Below are 19,754 nucleotides of genomic sequence, written 5' to 3' on the forward strand. Positions count from 1 at the left end.
ACAGCAGATGCTGGCGAGGATGTGAAGAAAGACGAACACTCCTCCATTGTTGGTGGAATTGCAGACTGGTACAACCATTCTGGAAATCAGTCTGGAGGTTCCGCAGAAAATTGGACATTGCACTACCTGAGGACTCTCTTGGGCATATACCCAAAAGATGCTCTAACATACAACAAAGACACATGCTCCACTATGTTCATAGCAGCCTTATTTATAATAGCCAGAAGCTGGAAAGAACCCAGATGCCCTTCAACAGAGGAATGGATACAGAAAATGTGGTACATCTACACAATGGAATACTACTCAGCTATCAAAACCAATGACTTTATGAAATTCATAGGCAAATGGATGGATCTGGAAAATATCATCCTGAGTGAGGTAACCCAATCACAGAAAAACACACATGGTATGCACTCACTGATAAGTGGATATTAGCCCAAATGCTCGAATTACCCTAGATGCACAAAACACATGAAACTCAAAAAGGATGACGAAAATGTGGATGCTTCACTCCTTTAAAAGGGGAACAAGAATACCCTTAGGAGGGGATAGGGTGGCAAAGTTTAGAACAGAGGCTGAAGAAACGCCCATTCAGAGCCTGCCCCACATGTGGCCCATACATATAGAGCCACCAAACTAGATAAGATGGATGAAGCAAAGAAGTGCAGGCCGACAGGAACCAGATGTAGATCTCTCCTGAGAGACACAGCCAGAATACAGCAAATACATAGGCGAATGCCAGCAGCAAACCACTGAACTGAGAACGAGACCCCTGTTGAAGGAATCAGGGAAAGGACTAAAAGAGCTGAAGGGGCTTGAGACCCCATATGTACAACAATGCCAAGCAACCAGAGCTTCCAGGGACTAAGCCACTACCCAACGACTATACATGGACTGACCCTGGGCTCCAATCTCATAGGTAGCAATGAATAGCCTAGTAAGAGCACCAGTGGAAGGGGAAGCCCTTGGTCCTGCCAAGACTGAACCTCCAGTGAACGTGATTGTTGCAGGGAGGGCGGTAATGGGGCGAGGATGGGGAGGGGGACACCCCTAGAGAAGGGAAGGGAGAGGGGTTAGGGGGACGTTGGCCTGGAAACTGGGAAAGGGATTAACATTTGAAATGTAAATAAGAAATACCCAATTTAATAAAGATGGAAAAAAATAAAAAAAACCCTAAAATTTAAAAAAAAAAACTGGCACAGAAACGTTTATGCTAGAGGCAAATTTATGTTTCCAAGATAAGCATTAAAACTAATATAAAATCAGTGGCTTTCAAGAGAAGAGAAATCATGAATTCTGAGTTCAACTTGTTATAAAATATAGTCTATCAACTCTTTAAATGTCAAAATCTAGGTAACAGGAAAATTTATACACTGGTTACTTTGAGATGAAAACATAATTGTCAGTATGAGGTATATATAATCTCAAGTGCAGTATCCAAATTATGTGTAACTGAGGTATTTTCAACTTAACATAATACAATAAACCCAACTGCTTTACTTTAAAAAAAAAGAAAAAAAGAAAAGAAAAGAAAAAGAAAATGGCAAAAACAAAAAAAAATTTGGCAAAAAAAAGGCGTGCTGCTGACATGGCACTAAACAGTGAGGGCATGAGACAGAGGAAGAGGGTGCGCCAAGAGGGTGACTGCTTACAGATGCTTCTTTCCTCAGCACATGGCGAACAGAGCGTCCCACAGAGACAAAAGACAAAGGACAGCCAAAACTCCCCACCAGCGAACACTCTAGGGAGCGGTTAAGGCAGAGTGGCTTTGCACAAAAGCACAGATTTAAAAAAGGGAAGAACGAAACTGGAGAATGGATATATTTAGAATTTTTAAATATGAGGGTTGGTGCAATGAGAACTGCATGTCCCACATGTAGATACATACATGGACTTGTAAAAATAGCTAATGTAACCCTTGGTGAGGAAACAGAGCTGACCTTGGTCAGGAAGAAGGAACAGTAAATAAGAAAGCAGCAGATAAGGTTTTGATTTAAGTCATGACTCTCTGGGTCTGTTCAAATTGTGAGAAATTTTTCTGCTATACGATGTTGGTTTGTTTCCTATACATAAATTATACCTAATACAATGAATCCTCTGGAAGTTATATAAAAATATCATATCAAACGGTATTAGGTAGAGCATTTTTGACAATTCATATAATAAAGATGCTTTTTTGAACAATGATATGTTCCTGCACATTTATAAAAAAGTAATTTCATGAAAATATTTTTAATTATCAAAACACTCAAGAAAATAAACACATGGAAAGTGATTAAATAGCATTCTATAATTATAGCTGTGAAACAATTACATTACAATCTTATGCTTCTTTTCTTGATAATAAAATAGAATTCACCAATAAAGATAATATAGGAAAGTGGTAGCCTTCACAAACGTATACAAAAATTTTGGTCTATATAGTGTACTATCTCTACCTTAATAAATTTATTTTATAAGCCTAAACACAAAGAGATCAATATAATTTACATGTGATTTTCACTGAAGTTTTTTTTGTCTTGCTGTTTCGGTTTGTTTGTGATGGGATCTCATTATGTAGCTCTTGCTATCTGGAAACTATGTAGACCAGTCAAGGATGCAACCGTCTCTACCTCCTGAATTCTGGGACTAAAGTGTTGGCCATCACACATAGCAAGATATTTACTGTCTATAAAGATAAATTAAAATGACTTAATGACATAAGAATAAAATATTTTCCTATATTTGAAAAAAAAAAAAAAAGGATTACCAAGAAAGGAGACTCTGACCAGCAGGGGCAGTAGAGAGGCAATCTCCATCTCTCAGACATGTCTAGCTACTTGCTAGAAATGACAGAAAGTTGGCAAGAGCCTCAAACACAGAGGCACAGGGGAAATTTTCCTGAACTGAACATTAATAGCTTATGCTCTAAGATCAAGAATCGATAAATGGGACCTCATAAAATTGCAAAGCTTCTGTAAGGCAAAGGATACTGTCAATAGTATGAAATGGCAACCAACAGATTGGGAAAAGATCTTTACCAATCCTATATCTGACAGAGGGTTAATATCCAATATATACAAAGAACTCAAGAAGTTAGACTCAGAGAATCAAATAACCCTATTAAAAAATGGGTACATGGGGGTTGGGGATTTAGTCAGTGGTAGAGCGCTTGCCTAGCAAGTTTAAGGCCCTGGGTTCGGGTCCCCAGCTCCTAAAAAAAAAAAAAAATGGGTACAGAGCTAAACAAAGAATTCTCAACTGAGGAATATCAAATGGCTGAGAAGCACATAAAGAAATGTTCAACATCTTTAGTCATCAGGGAAATGCAAATCAAAACAACCCTGAGATTCCACTTCACACCAGTCAGAATGGCTGAGATCAAAAACTCAGGTAACAACAGATGCTGGTGAGGATGTGGAGAAAAAGGAACACTCCTCCATTGTTGGTGGGACGACCACCTGGAAATCAGTCTGGTGGTTCCTCAGAAAACTGGACATAATGCTACCTGAAGGCCCAGCTACACACCCAAAAGATGCTCCAACATATTACAAGGACACATACTCACTATGTTCATTGCAGCCTTATTTATAATAGCCAGAAGCTGGAAAGAACCCAGATGTCCTTCAATAGAGAAATGGATACAGAAAATGTGGTACATTTACACAATGAAGTACTACTCAGCTATTAAAAACAATGACTTCATGAAATTCTTAGGCAAATAATGGAACTAGAAAATATCATCCTGAGTGAGGTAACTCAGTCACAAAAGAACACACACAGTATGTACTCACTGATAAGTGGATACTAGCCCCCAAACTCAGAATACCCAAGAAATAATTCACAGACCACATGAAGCTCAAGAAGAAGGAAGACAAAAATGTGGATGCCTCAGTCCTTCTTAGAAGAGGGAACAAAATATTCACAGGAGGAAATACAGGGACAAAGAGTGGAGCAGGAAAAAAAAAAAAGTAGAGCAGGGACTGAAGGAAAGGCCATCCAGAGACTGCCCCACCTGGGGATCCAGCCCATATACAGACACCAAATCCAGTCACTATTTTTGATGCAAAGAAGGGCTTGCTGACAGGATCCTCATATGGATGTCTCCTGAGAGGCTCTACCAGAGCCTTACTGATACAGATGAGGATGCTTGCAGCTAGCCATTGAATTGAGCATGGAGACCCCAATGGAGGAAATAGAGAAAGGACTGAAGGAGCTGAAAGGGTTTGCAACCCCATAGGAAGAAAAACATTATCAACCAAACAGACCCCCCAGAGCTCCTAGGGACTAAACCACTCACCAAAAAGTACACGTGGAGGGACCCATGGCTCCAGCTGCATATGTAGCAGAGGATGGCACTGTCCAGCAACAATAGGAGGAGAGGCCCTTGGTCCTGTGAAGGCTGGTTTCCCTACTGTAGGGGAATGCCAGGGTGTTGAGATGGGAGTGGGTGGATGGGAGTGGGAGCATCCTCATAGAAGCAGGGGGAGGGTGTAAGGGAGAGGAGGGAAAGGGGATAACATCTGAAATGTAAATACATAAAATATCCAAATAATCTTTTCTTAATTTTTAAAAATTAAAAAAAGAAAGGCAGAGTGCCACAGTTGCAGCTTTCATGCGCACCTGAGCACACACCTGAGCACACACCTGAGCACACACCTGAGCACACACCTGAGCACACACCTGTGCACACACCTGTGCACACACCTGTGCACACATCTGTGCACACACCTGTGCACGACCCCACATGCACACACTGCATGTGCATATAAAAATCAAAACAAAAACGTAGGGGACTAGACAGATGGCTCAGTAGTTAAGACCAACAACTACTCTTCCAGAAGATTCAGTTCACTCTCCAGCACCCGGATGGCAGCTCACGAGCTGTGTGTAACTCCAGTTCAGGGAATCTGATAGCCTCTTCTGGCCTCCTCAGCTACCAGGAATGCACACGATACTCAGAGCAAGCAAATAAAACATCCATACACTTAAAATAAAATAAATAAATCTCAAAAAACAAATTTTAGGGGTTGGGATTTAGCTCAGTGGTAGAGCGCTGCCTAGCAAGCACAAGGCCCTGGGTTCCTGGTCCCAGCCCGAAAAAAAAAAAAAAAAAAAGAAAAAGAAAAAACAAATTTTAATTTAGGAAATAAATTTCAAATTAATAATCTAAGCTCCTTTCTCCATAAGGAAAGAAAACTCAAGGTAAGTCAGAAACTAAAGGTAATGGGGACACAGAGCCTGAACTGACCATCTTCCGTAAGCAGGCAAGGCTTCAGTGGAGGGATTAGGATAACACATAGTAAGCTGCTACCTACAAGATGTGCCAGGTGAAGTGGCACAGAATTTGTAGGAGTGTCCAAGCAATGACTGGCCCAGCTTGAGACCCATGCAACTAGAAGGTGCCATGTCTGACAATGCCTGGAGGGCCAGGAGCCAGAGGCTGGATACCCCAAAGACCTAGGATAGAACCAAATATCCCCAGCAAAAGTAAAGAAAGAAAAAGGCAGTAAAATGAATCCTAGTGATATTCTGCTATATGGGAGCAGATGCAGAGACCTACAGCCAAACATTAGGCAGACCTTAAGGAATCCTGTGGAAGAGGAGAAGGGAGGATTGAAGGAGCCAGTGGTGTCAAGAACACAACAAGAAAACCCACAGAACCCACAACCCTGGGCTTATAGGGACTCACAGAGACTGACCCAACCTAGGTCTTCTGTGTATATGTTATAGTTATGCAGCGTGGTGTTCTTGTGGGACTCCAAACAGTAGGAGTGGGGGCTGTCTCTGACTCTTTTACATGCTTCTAGAACCCTTTTCTGAAGTGGAAACATAAGGGTTCTTTGGGAAGTCAGTTGGATGGTGTTTTGCTGGGGCAAACACATGAAGGAACGTTTCTCTAAAAAGGAAATGAGTGTGAAAGGCTAAGGCAGACTCATGAAGGAATGTTTCGCTGAAGCAGACACACCAGAGGAGGTTCTGCTAAAGCGAGCAGGTGAAAGGACATGTGATGAAGGATTCTCTGCTAACAGCACACATGTATTGGTCTGCCTTACACTGCACAGTTGAGCTGCATTTGCCGGAACACCATAGAGAGAAAGGCACCAAAAACCTTCTGGTGGTGTGCTGCAGCTTCTTGACATGTCTGCGGACTCGGGCTGACTGGATGCACGTGCTGAGGCAAGACCTGTGCTTAGGTGAGGCACATGGAGGACATGTGATGTTTGGAGGGTATAAATAGGACTCCACAGTTAATGGAGACAGAGCTTGGCTTGTTGGTACACCTAGCTATGCAATGCTTGTGGGTCTTTGCTGATCTTCAATTCCCTGAGAGAAAAAGAGACTTCTCCTGGTGTTCCTGCTGGTCCTTCCTGCTGTCTCTGCTAGGTCATATCATCACTGTAGATAACTAGACTCTACTGTGAAGTGTTTGTGAATGGATCAAGCTGCTGCTGCCTGCTAATCTGTAAACTGAACTGCCTATTTCCAGAGAACACAGAGACAGAAGTTGCTCCAAAGAACCTTTCTAAACAGGTCCAGCCCCTCCCCCCACCCCCTTGTTTTCCACTACCTCTGGTGGGTGGTGGGCTACAAGGGAGGTTAAAGTGTTTAGGAACCATCATAAAATAAAGTTTGAAAAAATTAAAGTTATACTTTCCTCCCACTGAACTGCCCCATCTAGACTTAATATGAGGGAGGTGTCTAGTCTTTCTAAAACTTGATATGTCATGTTTGGTTGATAACCCTAGGATGCCTGCCCTGTTTTGAAGAGAAGTGGGGTGGGGGAAGTGGATCTGGGGAAAGGGAAACGGAAACAGGAGACTGACGACAGGAGGGAGGGGAAACTTCAGTCAGGATAAAATATATGACAGAAGAATAAATTTGAAGAAAGAAATCCCAAAGCAAGCAAAAGTTAGGAAATAAAGATAAAAGCAGACAAATCAACAGAGAAGCAGAGGTTCAAAGAAACATGGCTCCTTGAAAATACCAAGAAAATTAGCCAGGAGGAACCAGTCTAGAGAATGTTTGCCCAGTACATGCAAAGCTCTAGTTTCAATAGCCAGCAACACACAAACTAGGCAACATTCCATTTATAAAAGAAATAATTATAGCACTTAACTATTCACAAGGACAAGAGTCTTTTTAAAAACCCTCTCAATGCAAACAAACAGCAGTGGTTAATAAACTCACAACAAAGACCAAAGAGTGCAAGACTGAAACCCCCACGCCAACAGACACCAGCGACTAAACCCAAACCACACCCATGTCTAGCTTTCAAAAACAAGGCTCATAGTCCAAACCTACTCCATCTTGGAACCAGACTCCATCTTTTAAAAAGGGGGGCCTGAGAACTTGGCCCACAGCTGCACCCACATACCAGAAAGGTCCTCATGGCTGTCCTTGGCCAGAGTTACTCCCTAGCTACTTCCTAGCAACACTTACTCAGAGATTAGTCTGACTGATGTACTTTCAGATCGTCTGTGATTGTATACGGTCTTACTTCAGAGCACCCATCCGTAGGTTTACAATAGACATTTAGTTAGATGACTGCCAGGCTGGACCCCACTCCTCCCTTACTTCCATTTTCTGTGAAATCTTGTCCTGATGAGAGTCAGAGCTGCTTCATCAAACTGTCCTACGGGTCGGTGGTGAGTGAGCCCAAACTCAGGTTTGTAATAACGAGAACCCAATGTGACTGCATCGGGGTTGGCTCCTTGGTGGTCTTTTGGGGTTCATGAATGCTTCCTGGCATAACAGGCAAGCTGCTGATGGCAAAGGCCTATAGCCCCAGCCACCCAGGAGGCTAAGACAGGACAGTACAGTGTTCAAGACCTGCCTGGGCAGCCACATGGGAGGCCAAGGCATGACAGTAACAAGTTCAAGGCTTGCCTGAGCAATTTAGCAAGACTATCTCAAACTAAAAAGAAAGGGCTAGGAGATAGCTCAGTGGAAGCCTGTCTGCCTAGCACGTAACGAAGTCCTAAATTCAATCCCTGTTATCATTAAATTTTTAAAAAGGAAATAGTATGTTTAGAGAAACCAAATTAAGAAGCAGTATAGTTTATGCTTTGGTATCAAATGGTGTGGAAGAAGTAAAGTGTGGTGGTCCACACCTATAATCCCCGTGCTCAGGAGGTAGAAGTTGGACAGTGTAAGAACAGCCTGGGCTGCATAGCAAGACCCTGTCTCAAAATAGTATCATTTGTTAACATTTACCTTCCTTCTTTTTATGTAGAAGATTTGGTAAACAGGGTTACTTTATTTTAGCACAGAAGACAACAAGCTCCTCCAGACAAACCGTTGAGAACGGTAGAATGACTCTGGATAATAAAACTCTAAAAAAGTCTAAAGGTATTACTGCTAGACTCTATTCACACCTCTGCTGCTTAGCATCTTTAATTGACAGTCACAGCACGACTAGCATTAAGCAGTATTAAATACACTGAATGTAAGAGTCTAGATGCAAAAGGACAGTAAAAGGTTGTGCTATTAATGCAATAGAGGAACCATGTCCACATTTGAGTCCCAAACTCTATATAATGGAATAGATGAGATTTACTCACAAAAGATCTTGGGGCATTTAACTGGTGGTCAAGTAAACGTGAATCAGTGACTTGCAGAGTGTGGAGAGTGACAAACATACTAGTGACTGAGGAAGAGACTGCAGCACAGCTCTATTCCTGGCACCCCACAACACCAACCTGCTCAGGCTAGCCAAGGTCAAACGTAAAACAATTAAGAAACTGTTAGGGCAAGCCAGGTGGTGGTGGTGCACACCTTTAATCCTAGCACTCAGAGGCAGAGGTGCGTGGATCTCTGTGAGCTCAAGGTAAGCTACAGAGCAAGTTCTAGGACAGCCAGGGACACACAGGAAAAAACTGTCTCAAAAAAAAAAAAAAGAAAGAAAAGAAAAAAGGCAGGCAGGCAGGCAGGCAGGCCGGCACTAACTGTTAATGGCTGAAGACATGCTCAGGGGTTTAAGTGTGTTCAAGTGTTGCTGCAGGTCCGAGGGCCTGAGTTTGAGAGTGTAGCAGTGCATGAGTAATGGGAGGACGGAGGCAGGACTGCTGGATTATCGGGTACCAGCCTAGCTCCAGGTTCAGTCAAAGATACTACCTCAAGAAAGTGGGTAGATAGTGGCAGAGGACAACAACTGATGCCTTCCTCTGGCCTCTGTGTACACACACACACACACACACACACACACACACACACATACACAAATACACAAACTCTGAAAAACTAAAACTTGTGGTCAGAAATGAAACAAATTTATCCTAAGGAGAAAGAAGGCCCAAGGTTTACAAAACCTTGATTATCTTTGATTATCTGTGGTATTCTCTGTGAAAAGAATATGAGACTTACTCTAAGCAGAACTATGACTAGCCAAGACAATTTGTGGAAAATACATTGAATTTCAACATAGTAGCAACATTAATCCAAAGACAGCATGATTTGTATCAGAATCAGTTCCCTGACAACAGAGATGACAGTGTAAGATAGCTTGGACTAAAACATCAAATGGCTGGTGACAGTAGCTGGCCTTTAGTGAACTATCCAACTCCAAGGACAACTCTAAGATGCTGCGTTGGCCGACTTTATCCCATCCAAATAGTAACCAGGTCTGACCTCATTTAGCTTCCACTAGCAGAATTAAAAGCAGATGAATTTAGAGTATTATAGCACAGCTGAGACTTTCTCTACACCAAGAACCCAAAATGCTTTCCCTCTATCTCTAGAACAAGTTTTATATGTGTATTTTCCTGTATCCACACTTATTTCGCACAGACAACAACAAAGGTATCATCTTTCCAAATCTTACCTATTTGTCCAGAACAAAGCAAAACCCAGTCTTCAATAGAACTTTCCATAATCATCCTAATCTGGTCTCTCTGCTGCTATAAACACTTCCAGTGCCATATCTTTAGCAATCAGCTGAAGAGCACCTAAACACTTCCTCTGGTCTCAAACTAATCTTCTACTAAGACTTTCTCTTTTGTTCTGAGACAGAGTCCCATGTGGCTCAGTCTGCCCCAGAACCACAGAACCAATGATAACCTCAAATTTCCTGATCCTCTGCCTTCTACTGTCCAAGTACTAGAATTACAAGCATGTGCCACCACACCTAGCTATCGATAATTTCTTTTTCAATTAAATTAAAGTTTTCTTAAAGGTCAGCACTGTAACTATGTTCTGTGTCTTCTACATATCAAGAGGTACGAGACACTCAGAAAGAGCACCTGGTGCTCCAGCTTCCCTGACTACTCACAGATTCCCTGATGAGGTCCAGCAGCACAGTGCAGTACCCAGGGGGAGGTCAGGACAGGCTGGGAGCAGTCAGTTCTCTCATTCTACTTTGCTTCTGAGACAAGGTCTCTTGTTTCCACTGTTGTGCTGCCTACACAAGCTTCTAGCAGATCCTCCTGTCTTGACCGCCTATCCCACCATCGACATGCTAGGGTTGTAAATGTGCACCTCTACATGTGGCTTTCATGGCATCTGAGGCTCTAAGTCAGGTTGAGAGGCGTATTACACAGCTAGTGCTTTTCTCACTGAACTATGAACTCTCCTCAGCCCGGTATTTGGTATTCAATACTGGAAACATTTTAGAACAGGAAACATTTTATAAAGAGATATGTCTTTATTAGCTAATGAAAAAGTCAATGATCAAACCCAAATATTGAGTAAAATATATGAGTTCTAGTCTCCTATATAACTACTAGAATGAGGCAATATTATATATATTTTAGATATACTATATATATTGATAGATAGATAGATAGATAGATAGATAGATAGATAGATAGATAGATAGATAGCCACAGAATATTTTAAATAAGTTAGGCTTAGAAATACTCTAATTTTTCTAATTTAAACCATTGGGTAAAGATGCCTTGAAAGCAAGATTTAGATGCCAAACTAGGGATGCAGAGGCGACTCAACACTTAAGAGGACTTGCTGCTCTTCCAAAGGGCCCAAATTTGGTTCTTAGCACCCATATTGGAGGGCTCCCAACTGTCTGTAACTTCAGCTCCAGAGATCTAACACCGTCTGTGGACACCTGAACACACATGGCATTGACACACCAAAACACACAAATAACCCATAAATATGCTTTTAAAATATCAAACTAGAAAGTCAATATTTTAGGGAAATGACAAGATATTTGTTTCTTTATATGTCAAATTGAGATGTGCATTTTCATTTAAGTTTTAAATTGTATACCTTAGAACACAAAAAAATTGTGTGTTTATGAATATCTGTCTGTCTTATTGTCTGTCCAACATAGCCAAAATACATATTCTCATTCCCCAAACACCAACTAATAAACGGCAGTCTTAGGTGAAGTAAAAAGAGAATTATTAGCTTAGAAAATGATTTGAAAATTCTTACTGAGGCTTCTGGGTCTGATAGTTCATCTAATAATTTTCTTGCATCTACCACAGCTTGATAGAGTCTTAGATTTTTGCCATCAGATGCAACAAAGCAAGCACTTGCAGAATTGCAGTATGTGCCTGGGAAAAGAAAATAAAGTCTTTGGGTTACAATGTGTAATTTATTTTTATTACCGACTGAAATATAAGAACAAATAAGTACGTCTTTCTTTCTAGGTGTAACTACCATCCAGAATCATAATTAAATGAATACAATAAACTTATTAACAAACACTCAGTAGAAAAACTATAAAAGCTTTAACACTCTAAAGACAAGCATGTACAAGCATTCTGACAACCTATTAAAGAAGCTCAGAGCTGGAGAGATGGCTCAGCAGTCAGAACCTTGGTTCGACTTCCAGCATCCATATGGTGGCTCACAACTGTGTGTAACTCAGTCCCAAAAATCTGACACCTTTTCTGACATGGCACCAAGCAGGCATTTGGTGAACAGACATATATGTGGGCAAAAGACTTATACACATAAAATAAAATAACTTTTTAAAAAAGAGCTTAACTATGATAAATCTAAATCATTTCGTGAACCAAGCATGATGGTAACATCAGCACGTGGGAGGCAGCAAGATCTCAATGTCCAAGGCCAGCATGGTCTACATAAAATGTTGCAAGATACAATGGCTCAAAAGAAAAATAAAGAAGAAAAAAGATTTTGTTAATAAAAAGTAATAATTTTAAAACTTTTATTCACTGAATGGTGGTGGCACATGCCTTTAATCCCAGCACCTGGAAGGCAGAGGCAGGCAGATCACTGAGTTCAAGGCCAGCCTGGTCTACAGAGAGTTCTAGAACAGCCAGAGCTACACAGAGAAACAATGTCTTAAATTTTTTTTAAATAAAATAAAACAAATAAAAGCTTTTATTCATTTTCCAATGAAAGAAATACTTACCAAGGCAATAACTAGGAATAAGAGTTGGAAGCCATGCCACATTAGAGAAGGCTGAGGTGTGTAAAGAGTTAATTCGAGCCAATTCTGACACTCCTCCTGTATATGACAAAGGTCCAATGGGGTCTACACGCCACAGAATAAGTTCACTGTAGATTGCATTTGGGTCATGAAATGTACGGGTTGCTGCATTTCTAAGCGGCTGTTTCGATGAACCTTTTGTGTGTTTTACAGGATCTATTAATCTATTTAGTTTACTGTCCGTGTCCCACTGACAGTCTGCCTCAGGAGTCAACAGAGCATTATGGTGGGAAGATGTCAGCAACAGAGGTAAAACGGAATGGCATGCCAGGTCATTGAGATGGAATCGGTGGCCGCAGTATCTGAACTTGTGAGATACGGTCAGGACAGTGGTAAAGGCTGACTTATCAGCAAATGTGACTGCCCACTGATTCAAAGACCCATCTATGTGTTTAGAAACCATCATTACCGTAGGCGCTAAAATGTTCCAGTCGGTGCTGTGTGATGTATAGTGAGGCTGTGACCCATGTGAACTATCTACAGACATCAGCTCAGGCTGTGATATGGTGCTGTACGAGTCTTTTGTAGCATTTACACAAGCATACATCATGATGTTTTTACTAAGAGAGTTGGCGTCCCCAGAGGGAAATGCAACAGGAATACGAGAGGAAAAAGAAACCTGAAAAACACAAATTTATGATTCATTATAAGGAGGTTTGCCTTATTTCAAAAATACTTTGCCAAACACACTTCTATTTTCAAAATGCCAAATCCTAGCCTCTCAAACAAAAAAAAAAAAAGAAAAAAAAAAAAAAAAAGAAATCATGTTTAACCCCTGTATAGTTTAATTCTCCAATTTAGATAATAGATCACTAGCAATATCCCAGTACAAAATGAATGATAAAGTACAAATACATGGGGGGTTGGGGATTTAGCTCAGTGGTAGAGTGCTTGCCTAGCAAGAGCAAGGCCCTGGGTTCAGTCCCCAGCTCCTAAAAAAAGAAAAGAAAAGAAAAGAAAAAAAGTACAAATACATGGCTTATACCTTACACCAAAGTAATCGTAATAGTGTCCTTAAATTATAACACAGCTAAGATGACACCACAGGAAAGCGGCTTGATCTGGTTTCTAAAACCGAGGGTGAGCATACACCTATAATGTCAGCACTTGGGAGGGAGAGGAACAATCAGGAAGTGAAGGTCATCCTTGGCACTACAACTAGTTGAGACCAGCCTGGCTACATGGAGACCCTGTCCCTTAAAAAGAAGGAGGAGGGGAGGAGAAGAGGAGAAAAAGGAAATAAACTGACAATAAGAATATATCATATTTTCAAAATAGTTCCCTTAGTTGTACTAAAAATATTACAATTCTCAGAAAGCACGTGTAGTCATTTAAATACTTGGTGTTTTCAAAAGAAAAGAAGTTCCATTGAATTAACTAATTGTGCAAAATGTGTGGTACTGATCCTCTTTAAAAACAAGAATAAGTTTTTTCTTAGTTGTTTACAAAAGCTAAATCTTTTAGTAATTCTGAAAATCTATGAAGTCTATTTAGCATCTTGTTACTTTAAAACTGTAATTGTTTTCATCAGGGAAATATACCTGAACTTGTCTAAATATTCCAGGGTTATATTCATCCAAGTACTTTACATGCCACACTAGAAACGTCCCATCTACAGGGTGTATCGTGAACAGCATGTCGGGGTTCTTATTCCACTCTGTCAGCAGCGTTTCGATCTTCCGATCCAGCAGCACTGTGGGCAGGGGCAGCGAGACGCTGGGTCGTGGGTGGGTCCTGGGACTTCCCTCTCTCTCTCCATCTTCATGTTCTGATGAGCCTGTACCTGCCTCAGATTCTCTATCCAGAGACAATTCTAAATCAGAAAATATATTTATCAGAATATATACTATATAATACTATAGAATTCATTTAGAAACTATAAATTACCTTTACGATTTATGATCAGCAAAAGTATTTTCTTGTCCAAATTGAAATTAGTATGTCTATTATTTTAGATAAATAAAAATTATACCATATTTTCATTATTAAAATTATCAAAATATATTTCCCAAAAAAGAATATGGTGTCCACAGTACATTACTGAAGGTGCTATAGAAGATATACATACAGAGAGTCTGGCTGGCATGCATGCACAAGTTTCTAATCCTATTTACTCAGGAAACTTAGGCAAAAGGAATTCAAGCCCATGGCCAGTCTGGCAATTCAGGAATGCTGATCTCAAAATGAAAGAGCTACAGGCTATAGTTCAGTCACCGAGTACTTGCCTAGCCTGCATAAGTCCACATCATAAACAAAACAAATCAGCTAGAGTTAACAATGTATGCAGGAACAAGCCCAGTGCCTGGTCTATGCAGTGACTCGTACTTATAGAAGAAAAAGCAAAGGACAGAGAAAAGCAGGAAGAGCTCAGACTCAGAGAGGCCCCACAGAAAGCTGCTATTTATCCTTCATGAGACAGCAAGGTGAGGGATACACACCATGATCCAGTTTCATACGCAAGCCCCTCTCTCTCTCCTCATGTGAGCGCTCATCGTCTTCTCTATCTGCATCATCACTTTCATGATCTAACTGTTTTTCAGAAAGTTTTCGTAATTGGTGCATAAATATTTCAGTTGATGATGTAAAGTGAAATTCCTTGTTATTTAACCAATGAACTACAAATCCTCCATTGATATCATCAATATTAAATGCAGTGCCAACCAGGACATTTGGAATATCTGTAGAAACAAAAAGGATTAAACTTTCAGTATGGTGCTCCAATTTCTTTAAAAATAAGACAAGTGTTTATCATGATTTGTCATATATTTACAGAGAGAAGGTGCTAAGACAATAAGTCAACATGATTCTGCCAAGATTTGTAACAACTGTAACTGAATTTAATGGTGAATGTAAATATTAAGAACTAATCTCATGGTCTTATATCAAATTTCAATACTAATTTCAAATATAACAACACATCGACCTTATTGAGTCTCGGTTTTGAGAAAAGGGGGTGAACACAGCTATGAGAGGTAAGTGAAAAAGTTTAAACATGAACTGGATGTTAAACCATGTGGAATGACTTAATCAGTTCCTAGGCATTGATAATGATGCTATATTTATGGGAGCTTTCCTAACTCTAAGGAAATACTCCAAGTTCCTAAGGGTAAAATCCCATGATATGGGCAGATCACCTTGAAAAGATTAAGGAAAAAAACTCCCACACATGCTCACATGATCACACGTACACACACACACACACACACACACACACACACACACACACACACACAAGCATGCCTCTCGCACACTCGCATGCACACTCTCACACTTACAAATGCTAATGGTTAAGCCTAAGTGTTCACTGTACTGCTCCTGTAGTTTTGCCGAATGTCTAAAACTTTCCTACAAGTTCAGGGGAAAGAACACAAGGATGAAGGAAAGAACCAGGGAACTGGCTCAGTGATTACAGTGCTTACTAAGCAAGAAAGAACCAGGGTGCAGATGCCCAGAGTCCATGTAAATGCTAGGTGGGAATCATGGTGCACCTGAAATTCCAGCAGTCAGAAGGCTGAGACAGGATTCCAGAAGCTACCAAGCCAGACTAGCTAGACTAGTGAGCTCTGGGTTCAACTGAGAAATCCTGCCTCAATAAATTCATTGAAGAGTGATTAAGAAAAACTAAGAACCTCTGTATGAACACACACATGTATGCATGCACACACACACACACATGTAAACATGCATATATATATATGTACACACACGACAGAAAGAAAAAGACATAATATACGAACACATACAGGTTGAAGAAACAAATGAAATCTAATTAGCTAGTAATATATGATGAATTTACATGGACAGTATGACATCTATCAGAGGATTCAGTTGGCTCACTGGTAAGAGCACTAGTGGCTCTTGTAGAAGCCTGGATTGATTCCTGCACACACGTGAGCTCACAACTATCTATAACTCCAGGCCCAGGGGATCAAATGCCCTCTTCTGATCTTGGACAGCAAGCATGCCTGTGGTGGATATGCATAAATACAGGCAAAAATATTACTAGATAAATTAATAAAAGAAATCGACTAACTGTCTTTTGGCTATATCACAGATTCAAATGTTTTCCTGGAAAAAAATAGGAGGAAAAAACTAACAATACAAAAGCATTTGCATTTAACAATTAATTTGGTCAATCTACAAATTGTATTTGCAAGAGTACCTATAAGCCATCAAGCCAAATGACATGAAAATTACATTTAGAATAATAGTATGCAGGTGGGTAAGGCATGTAGCACATGCCTTTAATCCTAAAAAGAGGCAGAAGCAAGTAGCTCTCTGTGAGTTTTAGGCCAGATTAGTCTACAGACTGAGTCCCAGGCCAGGCAGGGCTATATTGTGGGATCCAGTTTCAAAACAGAAAACAAAATAACTCTGGAAGGTAAGGCCCAATACCTACAAGAATATACGACTCCTACATCCATCGATAATAAAGCAATGTGGGATGGATCCCGGCCCATCTGATTTTCAAGAGTATGCATAGGTAAAAGCTAAGCTTCTAGAGTAGATGGAATTATTGTGGACTATCAATGATTGCATTTTTAAAGTTGTATCTTTATCACAGTCAACAACTCAAGAAAAGCTTCTTTTGAAAGGTTAAAATTTTTGTAAAAAAAAAAAAATAAAACCACCAACATTTTAAAAAGTAAGTTAAAATAAGTTACAGGGCATTCTTAGAATATGATAAAGGTTTAAGACCAAACTAAGCATAGTGATATTCACTTATCACTACCCTAGACTCCAAAGGTTGATAATTATAGATTCAAGACCAACTTGGGATACATTTCAAGATCATGCCTCAAAAACTCAGATGGGGGCAAAAAGATCAAAAGGATAATATAAGTAAAACAACAATCATTGTAGAACCAAAGAGAAAAATAGTGAGAACCACAAATGCAGGCATAAAGAACAGTTAACCATTTAGTAGATGACTATGCTGAACCTTTCCCCTTTCTGTGGACTCTCAACTCCCCTCCCATTCCTTTAAGTCAAACACCAAAGCCTAGATATACCTTCTATCTGAACTCTGCCCACTCAGCGGCCATATGCGACATGGATTCAGGTAGGTGATTCTTAACCTCCTTCCTTGTTCTCTAATACAACCCCTCTGTTACCACCAACAACCTGGCAACAACATGCTTTTAAATGTGCCCCTCCTCCTACCTCAACTCCAATTCTTGGTTCAGACTCAGGGTCCCCTAGCCCTTTTATTCCCGTCTCTCCAGATAATTCTCTGTCTTACTGTAACCTACTTGCAGGATCCCCTCTTCCCACCACATCTCCAACTCTCTGTGACCTGGCATCTAATGTGGATCTACCTTAGCTCTTTCCTGAAGCTCGTCTCTGTCTTTTCACCTAGCCCAACTCTATCCCTCTCTGCCACCGAACAACCTACATAAGCAATCTCCGTGAGGTAACACAGCCACCATACTTTTCTAAGATCCAGACAGATCAACAGACACCAAAGAATGGAAGGACTCAACAAAGGCAGGACCAGATTTCAACACCTAGAATTACCTCAATCATCTTAACTCCAGATGCCTAGGCACCATCACAAAAATACAAATATTAAGAGCCAAGACCATATCCCTCCACCAGAACAAAGGAACCTTGAATTACAGAAGGTCCTGAGAAATGCAATATAGCTGACAAACAAGGCAAGAATATCAAAATTCCAATTATGAATATGTTTAAGGACCTTAGAGGATATGAGTGAATCCCTTAATGGAGTCTGTGAAAATACTAATAGTAAAATGAAATAATAAAAACTGTTCAGGACCTGAAATCACTGAAGAAAACCCACCAGAGAAATGAAGATTGTAGTAAGTCCAACAAAAACCTGAGAGGTAGCCTTACCAACAGAGCGTAAGACTCATGGAGAGTCCCAGGCACTGAAGACAACGTACAAGAAATGGAAATCCTAGTCAAAGGTATGTTAAGCTAAAACAACCCAGGCACAAGCATCCAAGAAATCTGGGACACTATAAAAAGAACAAATTTATAATACTAGGAATAGAGGATCCCAGCTCTAAGGTAAAGAAAATATTTTTAACAAAATAACTTAAGAAAATATCCCTAAACTAGGAGGCCCACTAAGCATACAGAACACCAAGCAGATGGAAAATTCCCCACAATACATAATAATCAAAACAATGAATTTAGGGAACAAAAGAAGAAGAATAAAATCTACAAGGGGGAAAAAATACCAAGTAACATATAAGGAAGATCCATCACAGTAACACACAAGTTCTTAATAGAAACTCTAAAAACTGGAAGGTTTCATCCCAGAGATGCAGGAATGGTTCAATATATGTTAATCAATAAATATAACCCACCACATAAGTACATTAGAAGGCAAAAACCACATGGTCATCTCACAAGATTCAAAAAAGGCCTCTGACAAAACCCAACATTCATTCACGATAAAAGTCCTAAAGAGACTAGCAGTACAAGGATGTACATATCTCGACATCAGAAAGGCCACAGCCCACATTGATTTCCTTGAAAATCTAAAACAAGAGAAGAATACCCACTCTCTCCATAGCTATTCAATACAGTATTGAAGTCGTAGCTAGAGCAGAAGACAACTGGAAGAGACCAAGGAGATACCAATTGGAAAGGAAGAGTCACAAGTACAGATGATAATAACTTACAGACTTACAGATGATAATAATTTTATACATGAAATGAAAATCCTTAAAAACTCTGCCAGGAAACTTCTACAACTGATACACTTTCAGCAAAGTAGCAGGAAACAAAATTAACACACAAAAATCAGCAGCCCTCCTGTATACATAGGACAGACTGAGAAAGAAATCAGGGAAACAATACCTTTCACAATAGCTCCCCCAATAAATAAATAAAATATCTCAGGATAACTAACCAACTGAATGAAAGACTTGTATAAGAAAAACTTTAAGACACTGAATAAGATATCAGAATCTTATCCCAGATCTCCCTTGCTCTTAGACCAGTAGGATTAACAGTGAAAACGGCCATCCTACCAAATGCAATCTACAGATTCAATGCAATCCCCATCAAAATCCCAACACTTAGGTCCCAGCACTGAGAGGGCAAAGTGGACAGGAACACTAATCCCTAACCAAGAAGGAGTCTCCAACTGGCGTCCGCTGGAAACAGAAAACTTCGCTTTCTCCACTAGAGTCTCACTGAGTGTAAAAGCACACTTAAGGGAGGCCCACGTCCAACAGTAGCCGGCAAACACAAAGCACACGCGGTGGCATTTGGGGGTTTTCTGTCTCATATTGCTCTGCTTGGGCTTTTGTTACCTCACCAGTCTTTTGCTGGTGTATTATGGTATCTAACTTTGAGTTTGTGTGTGTGCATGCGTGTG

General features: G+C 40.3%; 1 protein-coding gene across 4 annotated transcripts in view; it reads right to left on the reverse strand.

Annotated features, from left to right (window-relative positions):
- Dmxl2 (Dmx like 2) overlaps positions 1 to 19,754 on the reverse strand; it is a 142,746-nt gene that overhangs the window by 79,776 nt on the left and 43,216 nt on the right. For all 4 annotated transcript variants that reach the window (XM_032910107.1, XM_032910105.1, XM_032910106.1 and 1 more), the window contains exons 10-13: positions 14,839 to 15,078; positions 13,942 to 14,213; positions 12,323 to 13,019; positions 11,374 to 11,495 (exon numbers count right to left, since the gene is read on the reverse strand). In XM_032910107.1, coding sequence (XP_032765998.1) covers positions 11,374 to 11,495; positions 12,323 to 13,019; positions 13,942 to 14,213; positions 14,839 to 15,078 — 1,331 coding nt within the window. The remainder of the gene's footprint in view (positions 1 to 11,373; positions 11,496 to 12,322; positions 13,020 to 13,941; positions 14,214 to 14,838; positions 15,079 to 19,754) is intronic.

The sequence above is a fragment of the Rattus rattus genome, chromosome 8 (assembly GCF_011064425.1).
Source record: "Rattus rattus isolate New Zealand chromosome 8, Rrattus_CSIRO_v1, whole genome shotgun sequence".
Lineage (NCBI taxonomy): Eukaryota > Metazoa > Chordata > Mammalia > Rodentia > Muridae > Rattus > Rattus rattus.